The 20689-nt window shown below is 36.2% G+C and overlaps 1 protein-coding gene across 1 annotated transcript in view; it reads left to right on the top strand.

The window, feature by feature from the left end:
• Window positions 1-20689, top strand: part of SLC30A9 (solute carrier family 30 member 9) — an 80120-nt gene that overhangs the window by 13858 nt on the left and 45573 nt on the right. The window contains exons 3-8 of the mRNA XM_020990899.2: window positions 3120-3182; window positions 6678-6777; window positions 8779-8871; window positions 10875-10957; window positions 12860-12918; window positions 18253-18320. Coding sequence (XP_020846558.1) covers window positions 3120-3182; window positions 6678-6777; window positions 8779-8871; window positions 10875-10957; window positions 12860-12918; window positions 18253-18320 — 466 coding nt within the window. The remainder of the gene's footprint in view (window positions 1-3119; window positions 3183-6677; window positions 6778-8778; window positions 8872-10874; window positions 10958-12859; window positions 12919-18252; window positions 18321-20689) is intronic.

Genomic DNA, 20689 nt, shown 5'->3' with positions numbered 1-20689 from the left:
CTGGAGCTGTTACTGTTTTCAGTATTAGGAACGGAACCCCCTAGATTTTCACCTCCCTTACTGAGATCGGAATGCTTGTTTACTTTCAGTTGGTCTCAGTTTTTGATGAAGTCTTGCTCGGATCAAATTAGGCCTTGTTACCCACAAGATAGGGCAGCATATGAATAATTGTTTGATTGAAAGATAATTTGTGTAGTTAAGATTTTGAGAATGTTTTACTTTTGAATAATTCAAACCACATGGTAAAGTCAGGAGCATCTCGTTAAGAGATATAGACTTACTAGAGAATTTTCAAGTTTTTTAGGAGTACTTAGATGATTTAAATTTCAATAAAATTAGTTTTAATTTTCCTAATGACAGCAGATGTGTGGCAAACATCCAGTGCCTGAGAGTAAAACAAAATGTCTGGAGATATTCATGGATTAGAATGTCTAGTTACTTATTGAAATCACAAGGATTTTATTCTGATGATGATGCAGTGTAAGTTTATTAAGGTGGTGTGCAGAATAAGTATTCATACATGCATTTGAGCTGTTTAATAGCATTTCTGGCTTGTGATTTAGAACACTCTATAATTAGTGACTACAACTTGACAGTTGGTAATGAGTAGAATATCTAGAAATAACAGCCTAAGAGAAACTCATTTTACGTGATTTGGTTGAATAACTTTGATTATTTTAGAAAGGAGGGGGCTTCCTGAAACTTATGCCAGCATTTTCGGTTGTACATGATCTAATAGAAAGAGATAAGTTTTGGAAACATTAAGGTTTTTTCCCTTTAAGAAGCCAGATTATTTAAGATAAATATCTTTAAAAACTGCAGATCTTCTGATAACCTCTAAGTAATAAAACCCAACATTTATGCAGCTCATTAAAGTTTTCAAAAGACTTTATGTAGAGTCTACTTTGAGGCTCATAATAGCTCTGAGGAGAGTCATTTTACATGTATGGAAACTGAGATTCAGATCAGTGATTTGTGTATAGTTACATACATACATATAGTCAATCTCAAAGGGAGAATTTGAGCCCAGGACTTCCGGACTGCCAAGTCCAGTGCTCTGTTTATTCCACCATGCTACCCCTAACTAAAAATACTATATAATTACAATATAACTAGGTTACAAAGTAGGGTATATTATTTAACTCGATGTAAAATGCCAACAGTTATCATTTTTTGCTTAAATATAAATAATTGCTTACATTTAAAGATACCATCATGTAACCGTATTAAAATAGAATTCTACTTTATAAAATATCAAATCAGAACACCTTTAGGAGATTGATCTTGCTTTCCGTGTTCCAAAAAGCTCTGTGTAAAATAATACGTATTGAATTATTTTTTCTGTTGATTTTTCTTATTTTTTGAAATTTTCCACAGAATTATGTGTAAGAAAAATCTGGTATGATGGATCACTCAGAACTTGATTGTTCAAACACAGTCTTTCTACCAAAAACATATTTCTACCTCCAAGTAGAAGCAGTTTCCAGGTTGATTAAAAGCAATTTAGGAAGATAAAAACAGATAAAAGCCATAGGTAAGCTGGTTAAATTAGTTGGAAAAAGAGGCTTTCTGGAGTCTCAGAAATTCTTCACCAAAGTCTTAAAAGCTGCTTTAATATTCTTCTTGACCAAAGTGGCCAAAGCTGGGTCCTAGATCAGTCTACTTAGGCTAAAGTTAACCTGAACTTCCCCAGTTCTTCAGTGCTGCTTCCTTAATCACAGCAATCCTGGGTGATGTGGGAGTTTGGAGACATTAACTTCTACTACTACTCTTGTTCCACCAGTAATTCTCATAACTCTTGTGAAAATCCTAACCTTTTTTCCCTCCACATATTCTCAGCAAGATCCAAATTTATACTATTACAAGAGGTTAGCATGATGTAGTGGTTAGAGAGTAGGCCTTGAATGTAGGAAAACCTGGTTTAAGTGCTGCTTTCGATATAAGTCAGGCAAGTCTAAGCAGCTTCCCTATTCCTTCGTATCTAAAAGAGCTGCTCAAAACCTCATTTCTAGATGCTGCTAGGCAGTACAGTGGATAGAGCACCTTGGCCCTGGAATCTCGAAAAGCTAAATTCAGATTTCACCTCTGTAATTACATGTTGTGTGACTCTGGGCAAGTCACTTAAACTATTTGCCTTAGTTTCCTCAACTGTAAAATAAAGATGATAAAAGCACATACCTGCTAGGGTTGTTGTGAGGATCAAATATTTATAAAATGCTTGGCATGATAACTGGGGACAGCTAGGTGGTATGCCAGACCTGGAGTAAGGATGACCTGAGTTCAAATATGGCTTCAGGCACTTACTAGTTGTGTGACCCTGGGCAGGTCACTTAACCCTGTTTGCCTCAGTTTCCTTGTCTGTAAAATGAACTGGAGAAGGAAATGGCAAAATACTCCAGTATCTTTGCCAAGAAAACCCCAAATGAGATAATTAAGAATTAGACAAGATTGAAACAACTGAACAACAGTACTGAGCACATAGTAGGTGCTATATAAATTGTTTATTCCTCTCCTCTTCCCCTTCTCCCCCAACCACTTTGTCAGTGTCCAGTTTGACAGCATAGGATTCTTCTGTATAGGACCTGGAAAAAATTAGTCTAATGGCCTAACCGTATGTTACTCTTAACTGCATACCCATTTAAAAGGATATATAATGTTTTAAACATGGTTACTGGGTGAAAAATTTTTTGGTCACAGCAGATGAGATATGGTATCTACAGATGTTTTGGTGAAGACGGTCTAAATTTGTAGAGGAGTACCCACACCAGTGAAATCTTAGATTTTTTACAAAATACAGTTGGTTTCTATTTTGTTGATGTTCTCATTGACTCTGTGATACTTGACTGTTGTTTAAGACACTATACTGGGCAATGTCAATGTCAGGTATTTGGCTGAATTTATAAGCTAGAAAAGCTATATGGAAATGCTTTTTTCAGTATCTAGAAAATGTAAGCAACAAGGTAGAATTGACTTATATTTAACAGTAGAAATATTACCATGTCTAAAAACAGTTATCGTTTATGATGGGGTCTTTTAAAACCTGATTCTTGAGTTTATAGGTTTGACAGAAAATGGCTATGTATCTCTATATGAACATAAATAACTCTTGAAATTTACAGTACCAGATACCAGCCTTGGACTCCAAACCCCACTTATTAAGCAAGAACCTCTCCAAGTAAGAGGTAAATATGATTTATTTCTGTTTTCTTCTCATATTTTGTGGTCATTGTTAAAAGTTTTTCTTCTTTCCCATTCATTGGAAATAAAGCCAGTCAGTTATTAACTATCCTTCCTAACGTCTCTATTTTTGTTGAGTGCACTGCTATTCTCCTTGTTACCCAGGTTCTCAACTTTAGTGTCATTCTCAACTCTTCATGCTTTTTGAAACCTGCTTATACTCCTTCTCTACCCTCCTCCTCACTTTCACTGTCTGACTACAGTCTGTCTTTCCTCCTTTATGCAGTCTGTAATCCAGCCTAACTGATTCATTTGCTGTTCCTCACATGACAGTCTTATCTCTTGTCTCCATGCCGTTGCATGTGTGTTCTCTGTGTCAGAATGTTCTTTCTCTCTCTTCTCTGCCTGCCCTCAGAATCACTAGATTCCTTTAGCTCAGCTCAAGTGCTCCCTCTTATAAGAGTACTTTTTCTAATCCCAGCATCTAGGGCTTTCCCCCTAGTCCCCAAATTACCTTGTATTTACTTTTGTTTACCTATAACTATACATGTTGTTTTTCCTCATTAGAATGTGTGCTTCTACTAGACTGGGACTATTACCTTTTTATCTTTTAATTTTTATTTATTTATTTTTTTAAACATATTTTTATTTATTTTTTATTTTTTAAATTTTTTTGTTTTTAGGCAATTGGGGTTAAGTGACTTGCCCAGGGTCACACAGCTAGCAAGTGTCAAGTGTTTGGTCTGAGGCCACATTTGAACTCAGGTCCTCCTGACTTCAGGGCCAGTGCTCTATCCACTGCATCACCTAGCTGCCCCGCTTTTTATCTTTTTATTAGGTAATGTCTAGAATATATTAGGTACTTAATAAATACTTGATTGATTAATACATATATTTCAGAGAAATTGGGAGATGACATTATCAACAATTTCCCTCCTAATCTGAATGATTCTTCTAAGCTACAATATACACATCTAGAAACAAGAAAGAGCCTCCAGCATCATGCAAGTCACATGTGTTAAAATCCAAAAGACTTGCACAGTTTACTTGAGAAATAAATCCAATATTCTGTGATATGTGCTAGAGTTAGTGGACTAGAGAAAGAAGATATTAAAAAAATTAAAAGAATTATTTAATTTTGTTGAATACCCTCATCAGACTTAAAACAAAACAAAACATGTCTGTCTAGCTTACAAAGGCAAATAGAAGGGCTGCCTCCTTATCAGAGACTAGAGAAAAGGAGAGATGGGAAGTAATGTCAGTGGGCTTTGAGAGAGAGAAAGAGTAAAGAATCAGCTCTTAGCAAATGACCTGAAATTTTTTTTTCCCCTCACATTGGGTTGGGGGGGAGGGCGTGGTTTGAGAAGAGAAGAGCTTTTGAATAGTTTTTGTAAGGAATGAGGTTAGGGAGTGCTGCCTTGCTGCAAGAAGAGGCCAGTTGAGTTTCAATAACAGTAATTTGTAATGTACCCATTCAACATGGTTGTGAGACTCCTATCCATGATCAGCAGCTGCTCAACAGGAACAGGACTGAAGTTTGGCAAGAGACAAGTGATGATAGAATATGATGTGATTGAGTTACTTCAGTAATACATTCACTTAGTGGTAACTGGACTGGAATCTTACATGGAGAATAGTCTCAAACCTGGGATTCTTAATGCCCTCTACTCCATTTTCTGCCTCTGTGCTTTAGTCCCTTAAGAAGTAGCAGGGGGCTCCTCAGGACTGAGGACCATTTGTATATTTGTTCCATGGGTTGCCATGATCAGAGAACTAATCATAAAGTTGCCAAGCTACTGGTGATTGATTATTTCTTCTGCATTTAGGGAAGCTGCTCCTAGGAAAGCAGATGCACACTGCTTCTGGGACCAGTCTTTGTTCTATTGGCTTTTTTTTGTTTGTTTTTTTATTATAAACTTGTTAACCATCATAAGAACGAACATTTCACTATAAAAGACAGAGAAAGGGGGACGGCTACGTGGCGCAGTGGATAGAGCTCCGGCCTCCGAGTCAGGAGGATCTGAGTTCAAATGCGACCTCAGACACTTGACACTTACTAGCTGTGTGACCCTGGGCAAATCACTTAACCCCGATTGCTTCACCCCCCCCCCAAAAAAAAGCCAGGAAAAGGATTATGTATGAAACTATTGGTTTCTATTACCTGTTGTTTTTTCAAGTATATTCAGTTTAACATGATAGTGACAAAACTGCCTTGCTGGTCTGTCTCCTTTTGAACTTCCTTCTGCTCTCTTCTGTGTACTTTTTTAATGTTTCAGTGACACTCTTTTCTTCTTTTTTTTAGCCTTACCATTATGGCCCACTAACTTCCCTTGACAACTTCCTGCCACAAATTGAACTTCTCCTTTGTAACCAAAAAACACATTTTGGTTGTGTCTGAAAATTGTATACAGAATTTCTTGTTCTGTACTTCCAGTTCCTTACTTCTCTTCTAGGAGGTGGAAATAATATTGCATCATTAGTCTTTTGAAATCATGACTGGTTATTGCCTTGATAGAAGATCTTCAGTCTTTCCCTAGTATGTTATTTTAGTCATTGTATAAATTGTTCTCCCAGTTCTTCTTATTGCACTCTGCATCAGTTCAAATAAGTGTTTCAGGAACCATTCTCAAAACCTTCTTTGCATGGTAGGACCTGCAGAGCTTGTGCTTGGCTGACACAGCCTTCAAGAACCCAGGGTCATCTCTGTGTCATGGTAAGGCAATAGAAAAGACTTCAGTTGAAGAGCTTGCATTGTATATGTTTGATTACCATATGTGTTAGCCAATTATTTCTCCAGTTGAAACTTCTAGTTAATATTCAGGTAGTCTCAAAATAAATTATGCTGTATTAGTTCAATGTAGATTTGACAGAAACATCTATAACAAGATACGCATTGGAGCAAAGTTGTTTTAATGCCATTTATAAGTAAAAGATCACAGATTTCACAAATAAAAGATTGCTTTCCCGTTAGACTTCTAGAGCCTCTCCTCCACCAGTTTAGGAGGATTTTTTCCCTCTTTTCTGACCCAGCATGTAATACATTAGGAAAAAGTTGGCTGTCTTTGAAAGTTATTGGAACATTTAGGTCTGTTACACGTTACTGTCCAGCTGCATTGTAGTAATCCTCAAATGTGTTGTTTTAATTATGTGTATGTAATTGATTCTCTTGAAATCCTGTTCTGCCTTATGATAAGGAGATGACTGAGTTTTCAAAAGCTGTATGAGGGAAGCACAAGCTCTGGCAGGTATTCCCAAAACGGAAAGGCTTCAAATATGGGAATAGAGATGAGTGATGTTTCTGCCACTAAATTAGAAGTGCTCATCACCAGAAGGCTGGCTGACCAGGTAATGGATTTTTTGTGGCCACAGCATTTCATGACACCATCTCATAATAAGGCATGGAGAAATTGTAATTTTAATTCCCACACTAATGGAATTACAGCTCCTTGTCATTAAGAAATGTATATTTGATTTGTTTTACTATTTGTTTTTGGTTTTAGTTAAAGCAGTTCTTAAGAAGAGGGAATATGGACCAAAGTACACCCAGAATAATTTCATCACTGGAGTCAGAGCAATAAATGAATTCTGTCTTAAATCCAGGTACCATAGTTAAATTATTATTGGCTAGCAAAACAGCTATTGATTTATTAATATGTGTGTATATTTTGGCCAATGTGTAAACTGCTCAGTTGGTCCTCCCCAAATGTGAATAAACATTTAATAACATTCATAACTATTAGATTTGTTGACTTTTCTGTTAAGTTGAAACGCTTCCATTTTAGGAATAATTATACTGTCTATTTCTATTTTTTTTTAATTCACAAAAACTAAATTTTAACAGATTGAGTATCTCAGTAGAAGTGCCTAATAGAAATGCAAATAGTTTCACATGTCTATCATTAATAAACCTCTGCTAAAGGCTGCAAGATTTTTCAGTTGTATTTGAATGCTGAATTTGAGCAAGGTTCAGGTAATTTTTTTCATAGTTGCAGTAACAATCATAATTAACATTTCTATAGAACCTTTAAGATTTGCAAAGCAGTTTACAACTATCATTTTATCGTTATAACAACCCTGAGAGGTAGGTGTCATTGCCTTTTTTTCAGATGAGAAAACTGAGATTGAGAGTTTTAAGTGACTCGTCCAAAGTCACATAGTTAACTAGTGTCAGGGCTTCCTGACTCTAGATTCAGTGCTGTATTCATTGTACCACCTGTCTCTAATGAGAGAGACAGCATGCAAATAGCTACATACATACAAGTACCTATTTGATCATACTCTTCATACTTGTTTTCCAGACCACTGGCTGAGATATTGTATAATGTTAGCATCTACAACCTTAGGAGAAGTCCTTCTTTCCTAAATAAGTTAATGCACTTCCTTAAATACTTAACTTATAAGATATAGCTTAGATCCTGGGATAATTGTTGTTAGTTAATAAAATCATGAATGCTCTTCATTTACATAACATTTTATGCTCTTTAGAAAGTGTTATTATGTTTTAATCTCGTTTCATCTTCACCCAAATCCTGAAAGTTGGGTAGAACAGATATTATTATTCCTCTTTTACAGAGATAAACAAGCATAAATCATTGATCCAAATATAGAATACCTCTTGAATATAAGATATATCCCTAAAATGAGATCTCTTTGAAAGGAAATAAAACATTATGGCTTGAAAACTGTCACTGAGTGTTAATCTCACGTGAGGTTTATACAGGACAACTTTAAGAAAAGCATGACCTGCGTTTGGTCTGATAATGTAAATAATTTGCCTTAGGTCACATAGTGGATCAGTGACAAGACCAGAGGAGTCCTTACTTTTGACATCTGGTCCAAACTTCTTTGTGCTAGAGCAAGAATGTGCTAATGTTGTGGAGAATCATTATTTGTTTGCTTAAACATAGTGACTACCCATGGTCATCAAAACAAAGACCTTTGTGGAATAACCACAGTTAATTTGACGTTTCTTTACCATTAAAAGTGTCCTTACAGTCAGTGGGAAGAATAGTATTTTAGTGATTAGTCATTTTTAGTGGTAATTTTGTACAAAGGTTTAAAACCTTTCATTATTTACTATGAATAAGAAATATCGACTGGTGTAGAGGAAGTTTTCTTTTGACAATTTTACATCTGTGAATGCATGAAACATTGGAATATTAGTCTACAGAGCCTATCAAGATGATTGTAAACCTTAATTGAGTTCTTAGTAGAGAGATGATGCTTCAATAGTCATTCTCTTTCTGCTTCTCAAATTTTTTCATTCAGGTTCATTTTCATCTCATTTGTTATGACATGTGACTATAGTCAGAATAAAAGTCTTGGTGTAGAATTTGAGCCTATTATCAGCCCAAATCACTATTAAACTCAGTTTGAACTTCATATTTCATTGTGTTTTCACCAGCCACAAACTATATTTAAATCATTAGTTTTGGTTAGAGTCCTTCTTATGCTTTTCAGATGAAAATATCTTTTTTAAATTTATCCTTGTATCTACTGTCAGTGTAATTGATTTTCTGTACTCTAAGTAAATACCTTTCTTATTTGTTAATTACACAGTCGTTCTTAGAATAAATCCAGTCTGTTTCTTCTCCCCAACAGTGATCTAGAGCAGCTGCGGAAAATCAGACGAAGAAGTCCCCATGAAGATACTGAATCCTTTACCGTTTTCTTGAGATCAGATGTAGAGGCGAAGTAAGAGCATATTTCTCTTCAAAAGCAGAGAAATACCAACAGATGCTAAATTTGGGTTATGCCTTGCAGTTGACTCTCTACTAAAGTCTTCAATGCCTCATTGTGGCATGGAGAAGAGCACAAGCCCTTGTTGATCTTCTTGAGTTGGAAAAGGCCATAAGTACCTACCTGGCTACAGACTGTTATTCAAGATCAGCTTAGCTCCTTTTGGAGAGCTCTTTATCAGAACTGGGGCCATTAGGTGACAAATTTTTTTAAGTTATAGCAGTTTATGAATACTGCCTATTAAGACTTCAAGGCATTGTAATCTACATTAGCGGAGAGAGCTCATACACCAATGAAATCATGGCTCTTTTGAAGTATTTTTTTTTTAAAAAATTTATTAATTTATTTTGATTTATCAACAATCACTTCCATATGGTTTTGGGTTGAAAATTTTTCTCCCCCTTCCTCCCCTCCCAAAGACAGCGCACAATCTGATATAGGCTTTACATTTACACATATTTTCACATTAGTGAAGTTGTAAGTAAAAATTAAAACCAATAGGAGGAACCATCAGAAAATTGAAACAAAACTCAACAGAAAGTAAAAATAAGTGATAGTGATTCAACTTCCATAGTTCTTTCTTTGAATGTGGACAGCATTTTCCATCCGGAGGCCTCTGGAGATGTCTTAGATCCTCATAATGCTGAGAAGGGTTCAGTTTAACAATATTAGTCATTGTATAACGTGGCTGTTATTGTGTACAAAGTCCTCTTGATTTTACTCACTTCACTCAGCATCAGACCATATAAGTCTTTCCAGGTTTTTCTGAAGTCAGCCTCTTCATCATTTCTTATAGCACAGTAGTATTCCATTACATTCATATACCACAACTTGCTCAGCCATTCCCCAGTTGATGGGTATCCTCTCAATTTCCAATTCTTTGCCACCACAAAAAGAGCTGCTATGAATATTTTTGTACATGTGGGTCCTTTTCCCATTTGTTTGATCTCTTTGGGATATAGCCCTAGAAGTGCTATTGCTGGATCAAAGGGTATGCACATTTTTGTAGCCCTTTGGGCATAGTTCCAAATTGTTCTCCAAAATGGTTGGATCATTTCACAACTCCACCAACAATGTATTAGTGTTCCAATTTTCCCACATCTTCTCCAACATTTATCATTTTCCTGTTTTGTCACGTTGGCCAGTCTGATAGGTGTGATGTGGTACCTCAGAGTTGTTTTGATTTGCATTTCTCTAATCAATAACAATTTAGAGCATTTTTTTCATATGACTGTAGATGGCTTTAATTTCTTCTTCTGAGAACTGTCTGTTCATATCCTTTGACCATTTATCAGTTGGGGAATGGCTTGTGTTCTTATAAATTTGTCTTAATTCTCTACATATTTTAGAAATGAGGCCTTTATCAGAGAGACTGGTTGTAAAAATTCTTTCCCAATTTTCTACCTTCCTTCTAATCTTAGTTGCATTGGCTTTGTTTATGCAAAAACTTTTCAATTTAATGTAATCAAAATTATCCATTTTGCTTTTCATAATGTTCTCTATCTTCTGTTTGGTCATGAATTCTTCTGTTCTCCATAGATCTGATAGGTAAACTATTCCTTGTTCTCCCAGTTTACTTATGGTGCTCTTTTGAAGTATTAAAGACATTACTGAGAAAAATCAATGAGACAGATTGTAAATGAAAAAAGATTCATAACAAAAAGACTTTTTTTTTGGTCATAGAAATATCTCTCTAGTCTTTGCAGATGAATTTTGATACCCTAGTGTTCTTATTTAAAATAATAGTATGATATGACTTAGAAAAAGCTTCTTGGATGAAGGATTGAATTTATTTTTGTTCTGTAGATTTAGTTTAGGAAAATTCCTTGTGTGCTTTATTTTTCTGAAAGGACATTAAGATATTATTAGATTTTGAAATAGGTTCTTTAAATTTTATTATGTATATAGTGGAAATGTTGCAACTTGGTGACCCTTGATGTGTGTGTTTATGTGTTCAGGGCTTTGGAGGTTTGGGGAAGCCCTGAGGCTCTTGCTAGAGAGAGAAAGCTGCGTAAGGAAGCGGAAAGAGAATATAGAGAGAGTAAGTATATTCATTTGGAAACTGAATTAATATTGAAGTGTCTTATGGACTGGGACCATGTTTTCTATGTCTTTTGTGGAAAAGCATTACATATTTGTTGTAGAGAACTTACATATTATTTGTTACCTTTGATTAGTTGGTAGTGATTCAGTTTTATGATCACTTATTTTCACATAAATATAATCTTAACTTTTTACAGATGAAGAAACCAAAATGTTTGGTTTCAATAATTTGTACAAAGCAAATCTGTGCTCTGTCTTACAAATCCCAAGAGCAACATTGCGGCAGAAATTTTTCACTAGTCATGGGAGATATTTTCCATAGTCTTTTTATTCACCAAGAGATCTTTCAGTAACCGTTTAGAAAGTATTACTCTCGGGGCAGCTAGGTGGCACAGTGGATAGAGTACCGGCCCTGAAGTCAGGAGGACCTGAGTTCAAATCCGTCCTCAGACCAAACACTTGACACTTACTAGCCGTGTGACCCTGGGCAAGTCACTTAACCCCAATTACCTAAAAAAAAAAATTAGAAAGTATTACTCTGAAGACAAAATTAGCATGCTTTAGTTAATTCTTACCCAATTGCATATGCATTATGTTCTGCATAGTCTTTACAACTAGAGGTGAGTGTCTTCAATTTTAGTTGATTCTCCAAAATTTGCAATACAATTTATGACTTATCTTATACTCATTATAAGAGATTACTCTTGTATTTCATAATTAACCTTTTAAATTGCCTGTTTTTTCTTGTGTTTCTAAAGACAGTGAAAAAAATCAATGTAGTATTTTAAATATTTTTTCTTCTTGTTGGAGACTTGACTAGCAAGAAGCCAAAAGAACAGTGTAATATGCTTTGTAATTATACAACAGAGAAATCACTGAATTCTTAAGGGATGTTAAAATTAGAGTTCTTAAGGTCTTTAAAACATTGAAATAATCCTGTATTGTTAAAAAGTTAAAATTGTAGTTCAGTATGAAAGCATGCTATCAGTGTATGTCTCTTGATACCTTTGTATCTCTTATTGCAGTTTTATTTTGCTTGTAATATTAGTTGCATACTGTTGTCAGAAAATCTAGCCAACATTTATTACGTGCCTCTTGTAAGCAGAGCAGAATAAGGCCCAGTCTTTCCTCTGTAGAAGTTTGTGGTACAGTGGTACCCCTGTGGTACAGGGAAGGTAAGATGTGTACAACTGTTATATAAATAACTGTGTAAGTGGATACATAAGAGGTATGCAAACAGTACTTAGTTACTAACAAAATACCATGAGAAATCTGAGTTGAGAGAGATTACTTCTGTTTGGAGTATCAAGGGAGACTTCATGAAGGAGATGCTATTGTATCTGGGTCTTGAGGGATGGGTAGAATTTCAGGTAGAGATATCCCATCCTCCCTGCTAGATTCTAAGCTCTTCAGAGGCAAAAGACTATGTCCCTTCCAGTGCCTAGCTCAGAGAGAGAGAGAGAGGGAGAGAGAGAGAGAGAGAGAGAGAGTGTGTGTGTGTGTGTGTGTGTGTGTGTGTGTGTGTACATGTTTGTGAATATATATACAAAAATAAGGTATTCAATACTTATTAGATGAAATAATTTTTTTTGGTTTTTTTTTTGTTTGTTTTTTAGGCAGTTGGGGTTAAGTGACTTGCCAAGGGTCACACAGCTAGTAAGTGTCAAGTGTTTGGTCTGAGGCCGGATTTGAACTCAGGTACTCCTGACTTCAGGGCCAGTGCTCTATCCACCGCGCCACCTAGCTGCCCCAAGATGAAATAATTCATCCTTATATAATCAGTTTACTAAGTACTAATTAGCAATTTTAGGAGTGTCTTAAATTGAAAATAACTAATAGTCTAAAATGCATGTGGTGAGGGAATTTGAGAGGAAAAATTATTTTGTAATTTTTTTCATAGGGTTGTTTAGGAATCAAAAGGTATTACAAGAGTATAAAGACTTCCTGGGACATACAAAGGTAAGGAATTCTTCATTGTGATGTAAATTTGTTGCATATAGAAAAGTCTCATCATTAATTTAATTTGCCCTCAAATAATGAAATTTTATTGTGTCTAAAGGAGCTAAAACAGACACATTTTTCTTTAGTGAATTAGTAAATAATCAGAAATGCTATGAATCTAGTTGAGAAAGGGCAGAGGATCCAGTATGCACAATTCTTACTTTTTTTTTTTAAGGAATGTATTGGGGGTTGTTAATCGGACTCCCTTCTTCTTCCCCTCCCATAGAAAATATGAAGAGATAAGGAGAAAAGAATATTTTCCTGAATTTTAAAACAAGAGAGCTCTAAATATGTTTAACTCAGTTCTCTTTTTCTAACTTTTAGTACATCCAATCTACCTACCAAGTCTCTAAGTGACAAAAAAGCATTTGTTATTGTTTTTCTAAAGAAATCATTGTAATTATATTGACTAAGCTCTTTTAATGCAGTAGAAGTCACTTTGTTGTATAGAACCCTTTTTATAATTTTTTTGGTGGGAATTTAGTCTATGATCCTGAGCTCATATACTATTTTATTACTTTTGTCAGTTTGGCATTCCATATATTGGGTGGGGTGGTATATGAAGAATCTCTATGAGATATGGATACCTCTTGCAGCTGAGAGGCAGTATATTTTATATATTGGAAAAATCAGTGGATCGGAGTCTTGACACTGACACCAACTGGTTGTGTGACTGAATTTGTTGCTTTGAGCCTCAGTTTCTTTATGTATAAAATGAACAGGTTAATGCTGTTTACTTCATAAAGTTGTTGTGAAGAAAAGCCTTTGTTATCCTTGAAGCAACATAGAGATGAGTTGATGTTGCCTGTCCATTACTACATAAACCTGTCCCTGGAATCTTTCATGGCCTACCAGAAGGATAGTCAGGAGTGAGATGGGTGGCAGTAATAACCTTGGCAGTGAACTAGAGGGAGGTGCTGTGTGCCTTTTTCTAACTCCTCTCCATTGTCTCCATTCCACTTGTTCTTGAGGAATGGGCAGGCTGCTCAGATTGGAATCTAGCTTTCTTTTTAAGGAATAAAATCCAGAATAGATAATTTGACCTTACAGACAAGTGTAAAACAGCAGATATAGAAAAGTAGCCTAAAGCACGGATATCAGTACGGAGACAGAGAATTTAAGGGCTTTAGTAATCTACAAAGTATAAAATAAATGCTTTTTAAATTACAGGAGAATTGCTTTATTAGGTATGTAATCATTGTTATTGTCATTGCATATGTTTACAGAGCAAAGGTAGCTGGCTTCTTGCCATTGGCTAATTGGTAGAGATTGTGCTTGAGGTCCCTTTCAGAATTCTGTTTTCATTTGCTTAATCCTTGTGTTGTTGTTGAGTTGTTTCAGTTGTGTCTAACTTCCCATGACCCCATTTTGGGTTTTCTTGGTAGAGTTATTGGAATGGTTTGCAATTTCCTTCTCACACTCATTTTTATAGATGAGGAAAGAGAGGCAAACAGGGTTAAGTGACTTGCCCAGGATTGCACAACTGGTAAATATCTGAGGCCATTTATAAACTCAGGTCTTCCTGACTCTAGGCATGGTGTTCTAACCATTATGCCACCTAGCTGCCCTAATCCTTGGGTACCTCTTCCCTTCTCATGACGTGGGAGGAGAGTGGTGCAAGGAGGTCAGACTTCTCAGTGCATTTCTAGCCTTTGAAAAGATGCAGAGGATTAAATGAAGTTGTAACATTGAATTATCCTTCATCTGGTGGGCCAACAGTACATATACTCTAAACTGGAAAGTTAAATAAAAGGAAATCTTAAATACATTTTAGTCACTTGATTGCCTTCATTTGTTGTTTTCATCAGCATGCATGAAAAACTTTTCTTAGAGCAGCATTTTCTTATGGAAGCAACATTTTTCAGGAACTTGAAAAGTTGTTAAATAAAGGAAAGATATTTTACAGTATCTAGATTTCATTAACTTTATCAGTTTTCTGTTGCTTTTATTGGATCATTCTTTTTAAAAAGTAAATCTTCTTTAGTATAAGTTTAATAAAGTTTTTCAAGGTGTCTGTGGACTAGGATTCATGTGCTTAAATAGTTTCACCTCTGTTATTTTAAGATGAAGATATTAGAGAAAGTGAGGTAAAGAAAATTATGCAAGGGTGAGGGCGGAGCCAAATGGCAGAGTAAAAGCAGTGACTTGCTTGAGCTGTCCTGCAAACCCTTCCAAATACCTGTAAAATATGACTCTCAACAAATTCTAGAGCAGCAGAACCCACAAAAAGACAGAGTGAAACAGATTTCCAGCCCAAGACAACCTGGATGGTTGATAGGAAAGGTCTGTTGCACCAGGCTGGGACAGGAGTACAGTTCAATGTGGGTTGCACAGGCAAGAACAGGGCCCCAACAAACCTGTAGCAGGCCTGAGAGGACTAAGTCACAGGCAGCTGTGGTGGTTTCCAGACTGCTCAACCCACAGATGCTCAAGACAATTTAGAAGATCAGTGGGAAAGGTCTGACGTACCTAGGTGGGATAGAAGCATGGTCCAACCTTTGCCCTAGCACAGTCCTGGGGTGGTGGGCACAGCAGCAACAGCTGCTTCTGGGGCTCTAGGCCCACAGAAGGCAGGGGGATTGATTGGTTGATCAGAGGGAGATTGCAAGGACCTCTTTGCTCATGCTGAGACAGGATTCTCTTGCTTTGCCCATGCTTAGATCTGGGTCGCAGTCCTGGGTAGTGGTCTTGGGGTGAGGAGGAGTGCTGGCATGGCAGAGCTTGTGGCAGCGATGGATAGGAATTCTCCTCACAGTTCCAAGGCAGAAAAGAGTGCTTGTGGTCACTCATAAACCAGAACACAGGCCAGGAAAGGAGTAAACACCTCGCCCTTGATCATACCACCTTGGAAGAACTGAAAATTTACAGGTCCCTAGAAGTATCTCTGAAAACAGCTGCACAAAACCCGAAGCTTGGGACAGTACATCCTCCACACTGGAAGCAGAGCCTTACCTTAACAAAGAGGTAGAAAGTCAGGTAGTTGGCTCGGAACATGAGCAAACAGTGGGAAAAAACCTCAGACCATAGAATCTTACTTTGGTGACAAGATCAAAACATACAACCAGAAGAAAACAACAAAGTCAAAGCTTCTACATCTAAAGCTTCCAAGAAAAATATGAATTGGTCTTAGGCCATTGAAGAGCTCAAAAAGGATTTTGAGAAGCAAGTAAGAGAAGTAGAGGAAAAATTGGGAAGAGAAATGAGAGTGATGCAAGAAAATAATGAAAAATGAGTCAACAGCTTGCTAAAGGAGACCCAAAAACAATACTGAAGAAAATAATACCTTAAAAAATAGACTAACCCAAATGGCAAAAGAGGTCCAAAAAGCCAATGAGGAGAAAAATGCCTAACAAAGCAGAGTTGGCCAAATGGAAAAGGAGGTCCAAAAGCTAACTGAAGAAAATAATTCCTTAAAAATTAGAATGGAAGAAATGGAAGCTAATGGCTCTATGAGAAATCAAGAAATTATAAAACAAAACCAGAAGAATGAAAAAGTAGAAGACTTTGAAATATTGTTGTTTTAAATAGATCCAGGAGAGATAATTTAAATATTATTGGACAACCCGAAAACCATGATCAAAAAAAGAGCCTAGACATCATTTTTCAAGAAATTGTCAAGGAAAATTGCCCTGATATTCTAGAACCATAGGGTAAACTAGAAATGGAAAGAATCTACCGATCACCTCCTGAAAGAGATCCCCAGAGAAAAACTCCTAGGAATATCATAGCCAAATTCCAGAGTTCCCAGGTCAAGGAGAAAATATTGCAAGCAGCCAGAAAGAAACAATTCAAGTATTATGGAAACACAATCAGGATAACACAAGATTTTAAAAAATCCAGCTTCTACATTAAAGATTGGAGGGCTTGGAATAGGATATTCCAGAGGTCAGAGGAGCTAGGATTAAAATCAAGAATCACCTACCCGGCAAAACTGAGTATAATCTTTCAGGGGGAAAAGTGGAAATTCAATGAAATAGAAGCCTTTCAAGCATTCTTGATGAAAAGACCAGAGCTAAATAGAAAGTTTGACTTTCAAATACAAGACTCAAGAGAAGCATGAAAAGGTAAATAGGAAAGAGAAATCTAGGGAACTGATTGAAGTTGAACTGTTTACATTTGTACATGGAAAGATGATTTTTGTAACTCATGAGACCTTTGTCATTATTAGGGTACTTGGAGGGAATGTGTGTGTGTGTGTGTGTGTGTGTGTGTGTGTGTGTGTGTGTGTGTGTGTGTGTAGAAAGAGGGCACAGGGTAATTATAATATGAAAGGATGATATCTAAAAAATAAGGGGTGAGAGGGTTGTACTGGAAGAAGGAGAAAGGGGTAAATTATCTCACATAAAAGAGGCAAGAAAAAGCTTTTACAGTAGAGGGGAAGAGTGGATAGGTGAGAGGGAACGAATGAATGTACTTTACTCTCATCGGATTTGGCTTAAGGAGGGAATAGCATGCACACTCAATTGGGAATAGAAATCTATGTTACCTTACAGGAAAATAGGGGAAAGGGGATGAAAGAGGTGGGGATGATAGAAGGGAGGGCACATTGAAGGAGGGAGAAATCAGAAGCAAACACTTTTGAGGAGAGACAGGGTCAAAGGAGAGAGAAGAAAAAACAGGGAGCTGGATAGGATGGAGGGAAATACAGTTAGTCTTTTACAACATGGCTATTATGGAAGTGTTTTACATAACTACACATGTATAACCTATATTGAATTGCTTACCTTCCCAATGAGGGTGGGTAGGGAAAGAGGAAGGGAGACAATTTGGAGCTTAAAGTTTTAAAAATGAATGTTAAAAATTGTTTTTACATGCAACTGGGATACAAGATATACAGGCAAAGGGGTACAGAAATCTATCCTGCTCTACAGCAGAATGGAAAAGAAAGGGAATAAGAGTGGGGGGGTGATAGAAGGGAGGGCAAATTGGGGGAAGGGGTATTTAGAATGCATGCCTTCTTAGGTGGGGAGGGGAGAAATGGGGAGAAAATTTGGAACTCAAAATCTTGTGAAAGTGAATGTTGAAAACTAAAAATACATGAATTTAAAAAAAAATATGAGGACAATCTCTGCTCTGAAGATGCTCACATTCTAGTGGGGTAGGCAGTATGCACATAAACAGGTATATACACAATAAATATATACAGAAAGTTCAAAAAAATTATGCAAGTAAATATAAGGCAGATATAGAGTGTTTTGGCTTCATCCTTATGAATTAAATGAAGACATTTTCTGTAGTCTTAAAGCTGTGACTGTTTATGTTTACAATTTATCTAATTGCTTTTTTTTCCAGCCACGGTCTAGAAAAGCAGCAGTGTTTCTTAAAGGACCAGGAAAAGTGGTGATGGTTGCTATTTGTATGTAAGTTTGAAAAAATAAACCTTTTAAAGCTAAACTATGTATTATTTTGAATCTGTACATCCTAGACCTGAATACATAGTTTACCACTTGGTAATTAGAAAAGTAGTTACTTTTACCCATATTTATTTTAAAAGGAAGTTGATTTGAATCTCTGATTGTAATTACCAATATGAAGTATGTGGCTCCCTATGTATTATTGTGGAATGATACCTGACGATACTTACTTAGCTGTTTATTAAAATGATGCATAGAAATTCATCTTCACACATTGTACTGCTAAAGTAACTAAGAGCTATTATTAATTGACTGTGAGGGATAGAATATCTGTGTATGTATTGTATTTATGGGTAATATTTTTCCTGCTTACCATGGAGGTAGTTTGACAGTAATACATCTTGTATTTTCAGCCCTTTTCTTTTGTCTTCCCTTTCCTGTTATCACCATTTGTACTAATTATTAATACCCTTGACAGAGGATAGGAGAGCAAGGAGAGTTCACATTTCAAGGATGATTCTCAGACAATGGGTAGTTTAATTAAATATTGTCACATTTAATTTTTTGAATGTTTATAGTAATAGAAAATATTTATAGTTCTACTAGATATCTTGATTGGAATTGAAGTAGAGAAAAAAGGAATTGAGATTATTTCATTTCCTTACTCACTGCTACACGACTTCCTTTTTTCCTTTTCTACTAGGCAGAAACTAGCCTGGAACTTTAGTTTTTGGGGGTTAGGCAAGGAGGAAAGGATAGTGGGATCAGTATTCTCGACTAATATTCACTCAGAAGTAGAAAGACTATACATTGTCCATCTAATCTGCATGTCATAATTTGCACAATAGACACTTTTTTATTCACTAAGTTTTTCTTGTATGAATAGTTAAGCCACTCTTTTTATTGGTTATGCATCTTATCTAGGAGACTCTTTGGTACTCCTGGGCCTGGTAGTGCCAGCACAATGTCGTTTGTAAACAGGTGCATCTGGAGGACCTCCTCATTCCTTTTCAACTTAGATTCTCTGTTGAATCACTACCCTAATAGTAGTACACATTTTTGGCAAGCATATATCTCCTTTTTTTATGCTTTGATCAATATTAATAATTAAAGAGTTGTCAAAATGATTATAGCTATTATGTCTTTTGAAGAATCCTGTATGATTTTGTCACATTCCTAGGGACACATTTTTGGAGGACGACCTTTAAAGGATCATTTGCTCCACTAAATCAAGTACTTTGTTTTTGTTTTTTTGTTTTTGCTTTTTTTTTAGTCAGGGTTAAGTGACTTGCCCAGAGTGACACAGCTAGTAAGTGTCAAGTGCTGGTCTGAGACCGGATTTAAACTCAGGTCCTCCTGACTGCAGGGCCAGTGCTCTATCCACTGCATCACCTAGCTGCCCCTAAATCAAGTACTTTTAAAGGGAAAACATACATAATAAGTGCAACATAAATGATCAACAAATGATAAGAACAATGGATCTTGTATTATCTATATCTTTTAGTTAGTTTTATGTTGGGAAAGACATGGTTTAATGTGTAATATCATTTACAAAAGTTTATCAGTCCCTGACTAGTACTCAACTTAAAGATATCCTTAATGTGTGTATAGAATATTCTCATAAAGATGTTATACAGATGGGAAAGTAGGCATATAGGTTTTCTCTCGGCTTTTTTGGTAGATCTGAGATTTTTTTTTCAATGTCCTTGTTATCTTGCCTCTTTTCAGCTGTCTTTTAATTCCATCCTTCAGTGCCCTCACATTTGTCTCTTCTCAGTTTCATCTGTGGATACTTGTCTAATCTGAAGTGGGGAACATATGGCCTACTAGGTCCTCAACTATGGCCCTTTAATTGAATCCAAACTTCACAGAATAAATCCCCTTAGTAAAAGGATTTGTCACTTTGTGGACTTTTTTTTTGTTTGTTTTTTAGGCAATTGGGGTTAAGTGACTTGCCCAGGGTCACACAGCTAGTAAGTGTCAAGTGTTTGGTCTGAGGCTGGATTTGAACTCAGGTCCTCCTGTTGCTGGGGCCGGTGCTCTACTACTGTGCCACCTAGTTGCCCCGATTTGTCACTTTAATAAATAAATAAAAAAGAGTCACTCTAATCCAGCAACTTTCCCTACCTTTGTTCTCTCTAATGTCATTTCTAATTCTTCTTTAAGCACATCAGGAACTGTACATTGAAGCCCAGGTGTGGTGACTTCACTGACTTTGATGGTAAAACAGCTCATTATAAAAAATCTGTATAGATATTCTCATTCTTCTGCTTGTTATCTTTGTTCCACTTTTAGCCCTAGATGTTCTTAGGATAACTGCTTAGTAGGTTCTCTTGCTAAGCGTTTAAATTAGATTTAACCTCCACCACTTCTCT

This window comes from Phascolarctos cinereus, unplaced genomic scaffold (genome assembly GCF_003287225.1).
Source record: "Phascolarctos cinereus isolate Bilbo 61053 unplaced genomic scaffold, phaCin_HiC Scaffold_9;HRSCAF=440, whole genome shotgun sequence".
In the NCBI taxonomy this organism is placed as follows: domain Eukaryota; kingdom Metazoa; phylum Chordata; class Mammalia; order Diprotodontia; family Phascolarctidae; genus Phascolarctos; species Phascolarctos cinereus.
Note: the sequence above shows the minus strand (reverse complement) of the source record. Positions and strands in the feature narration are given on the sequence as shown.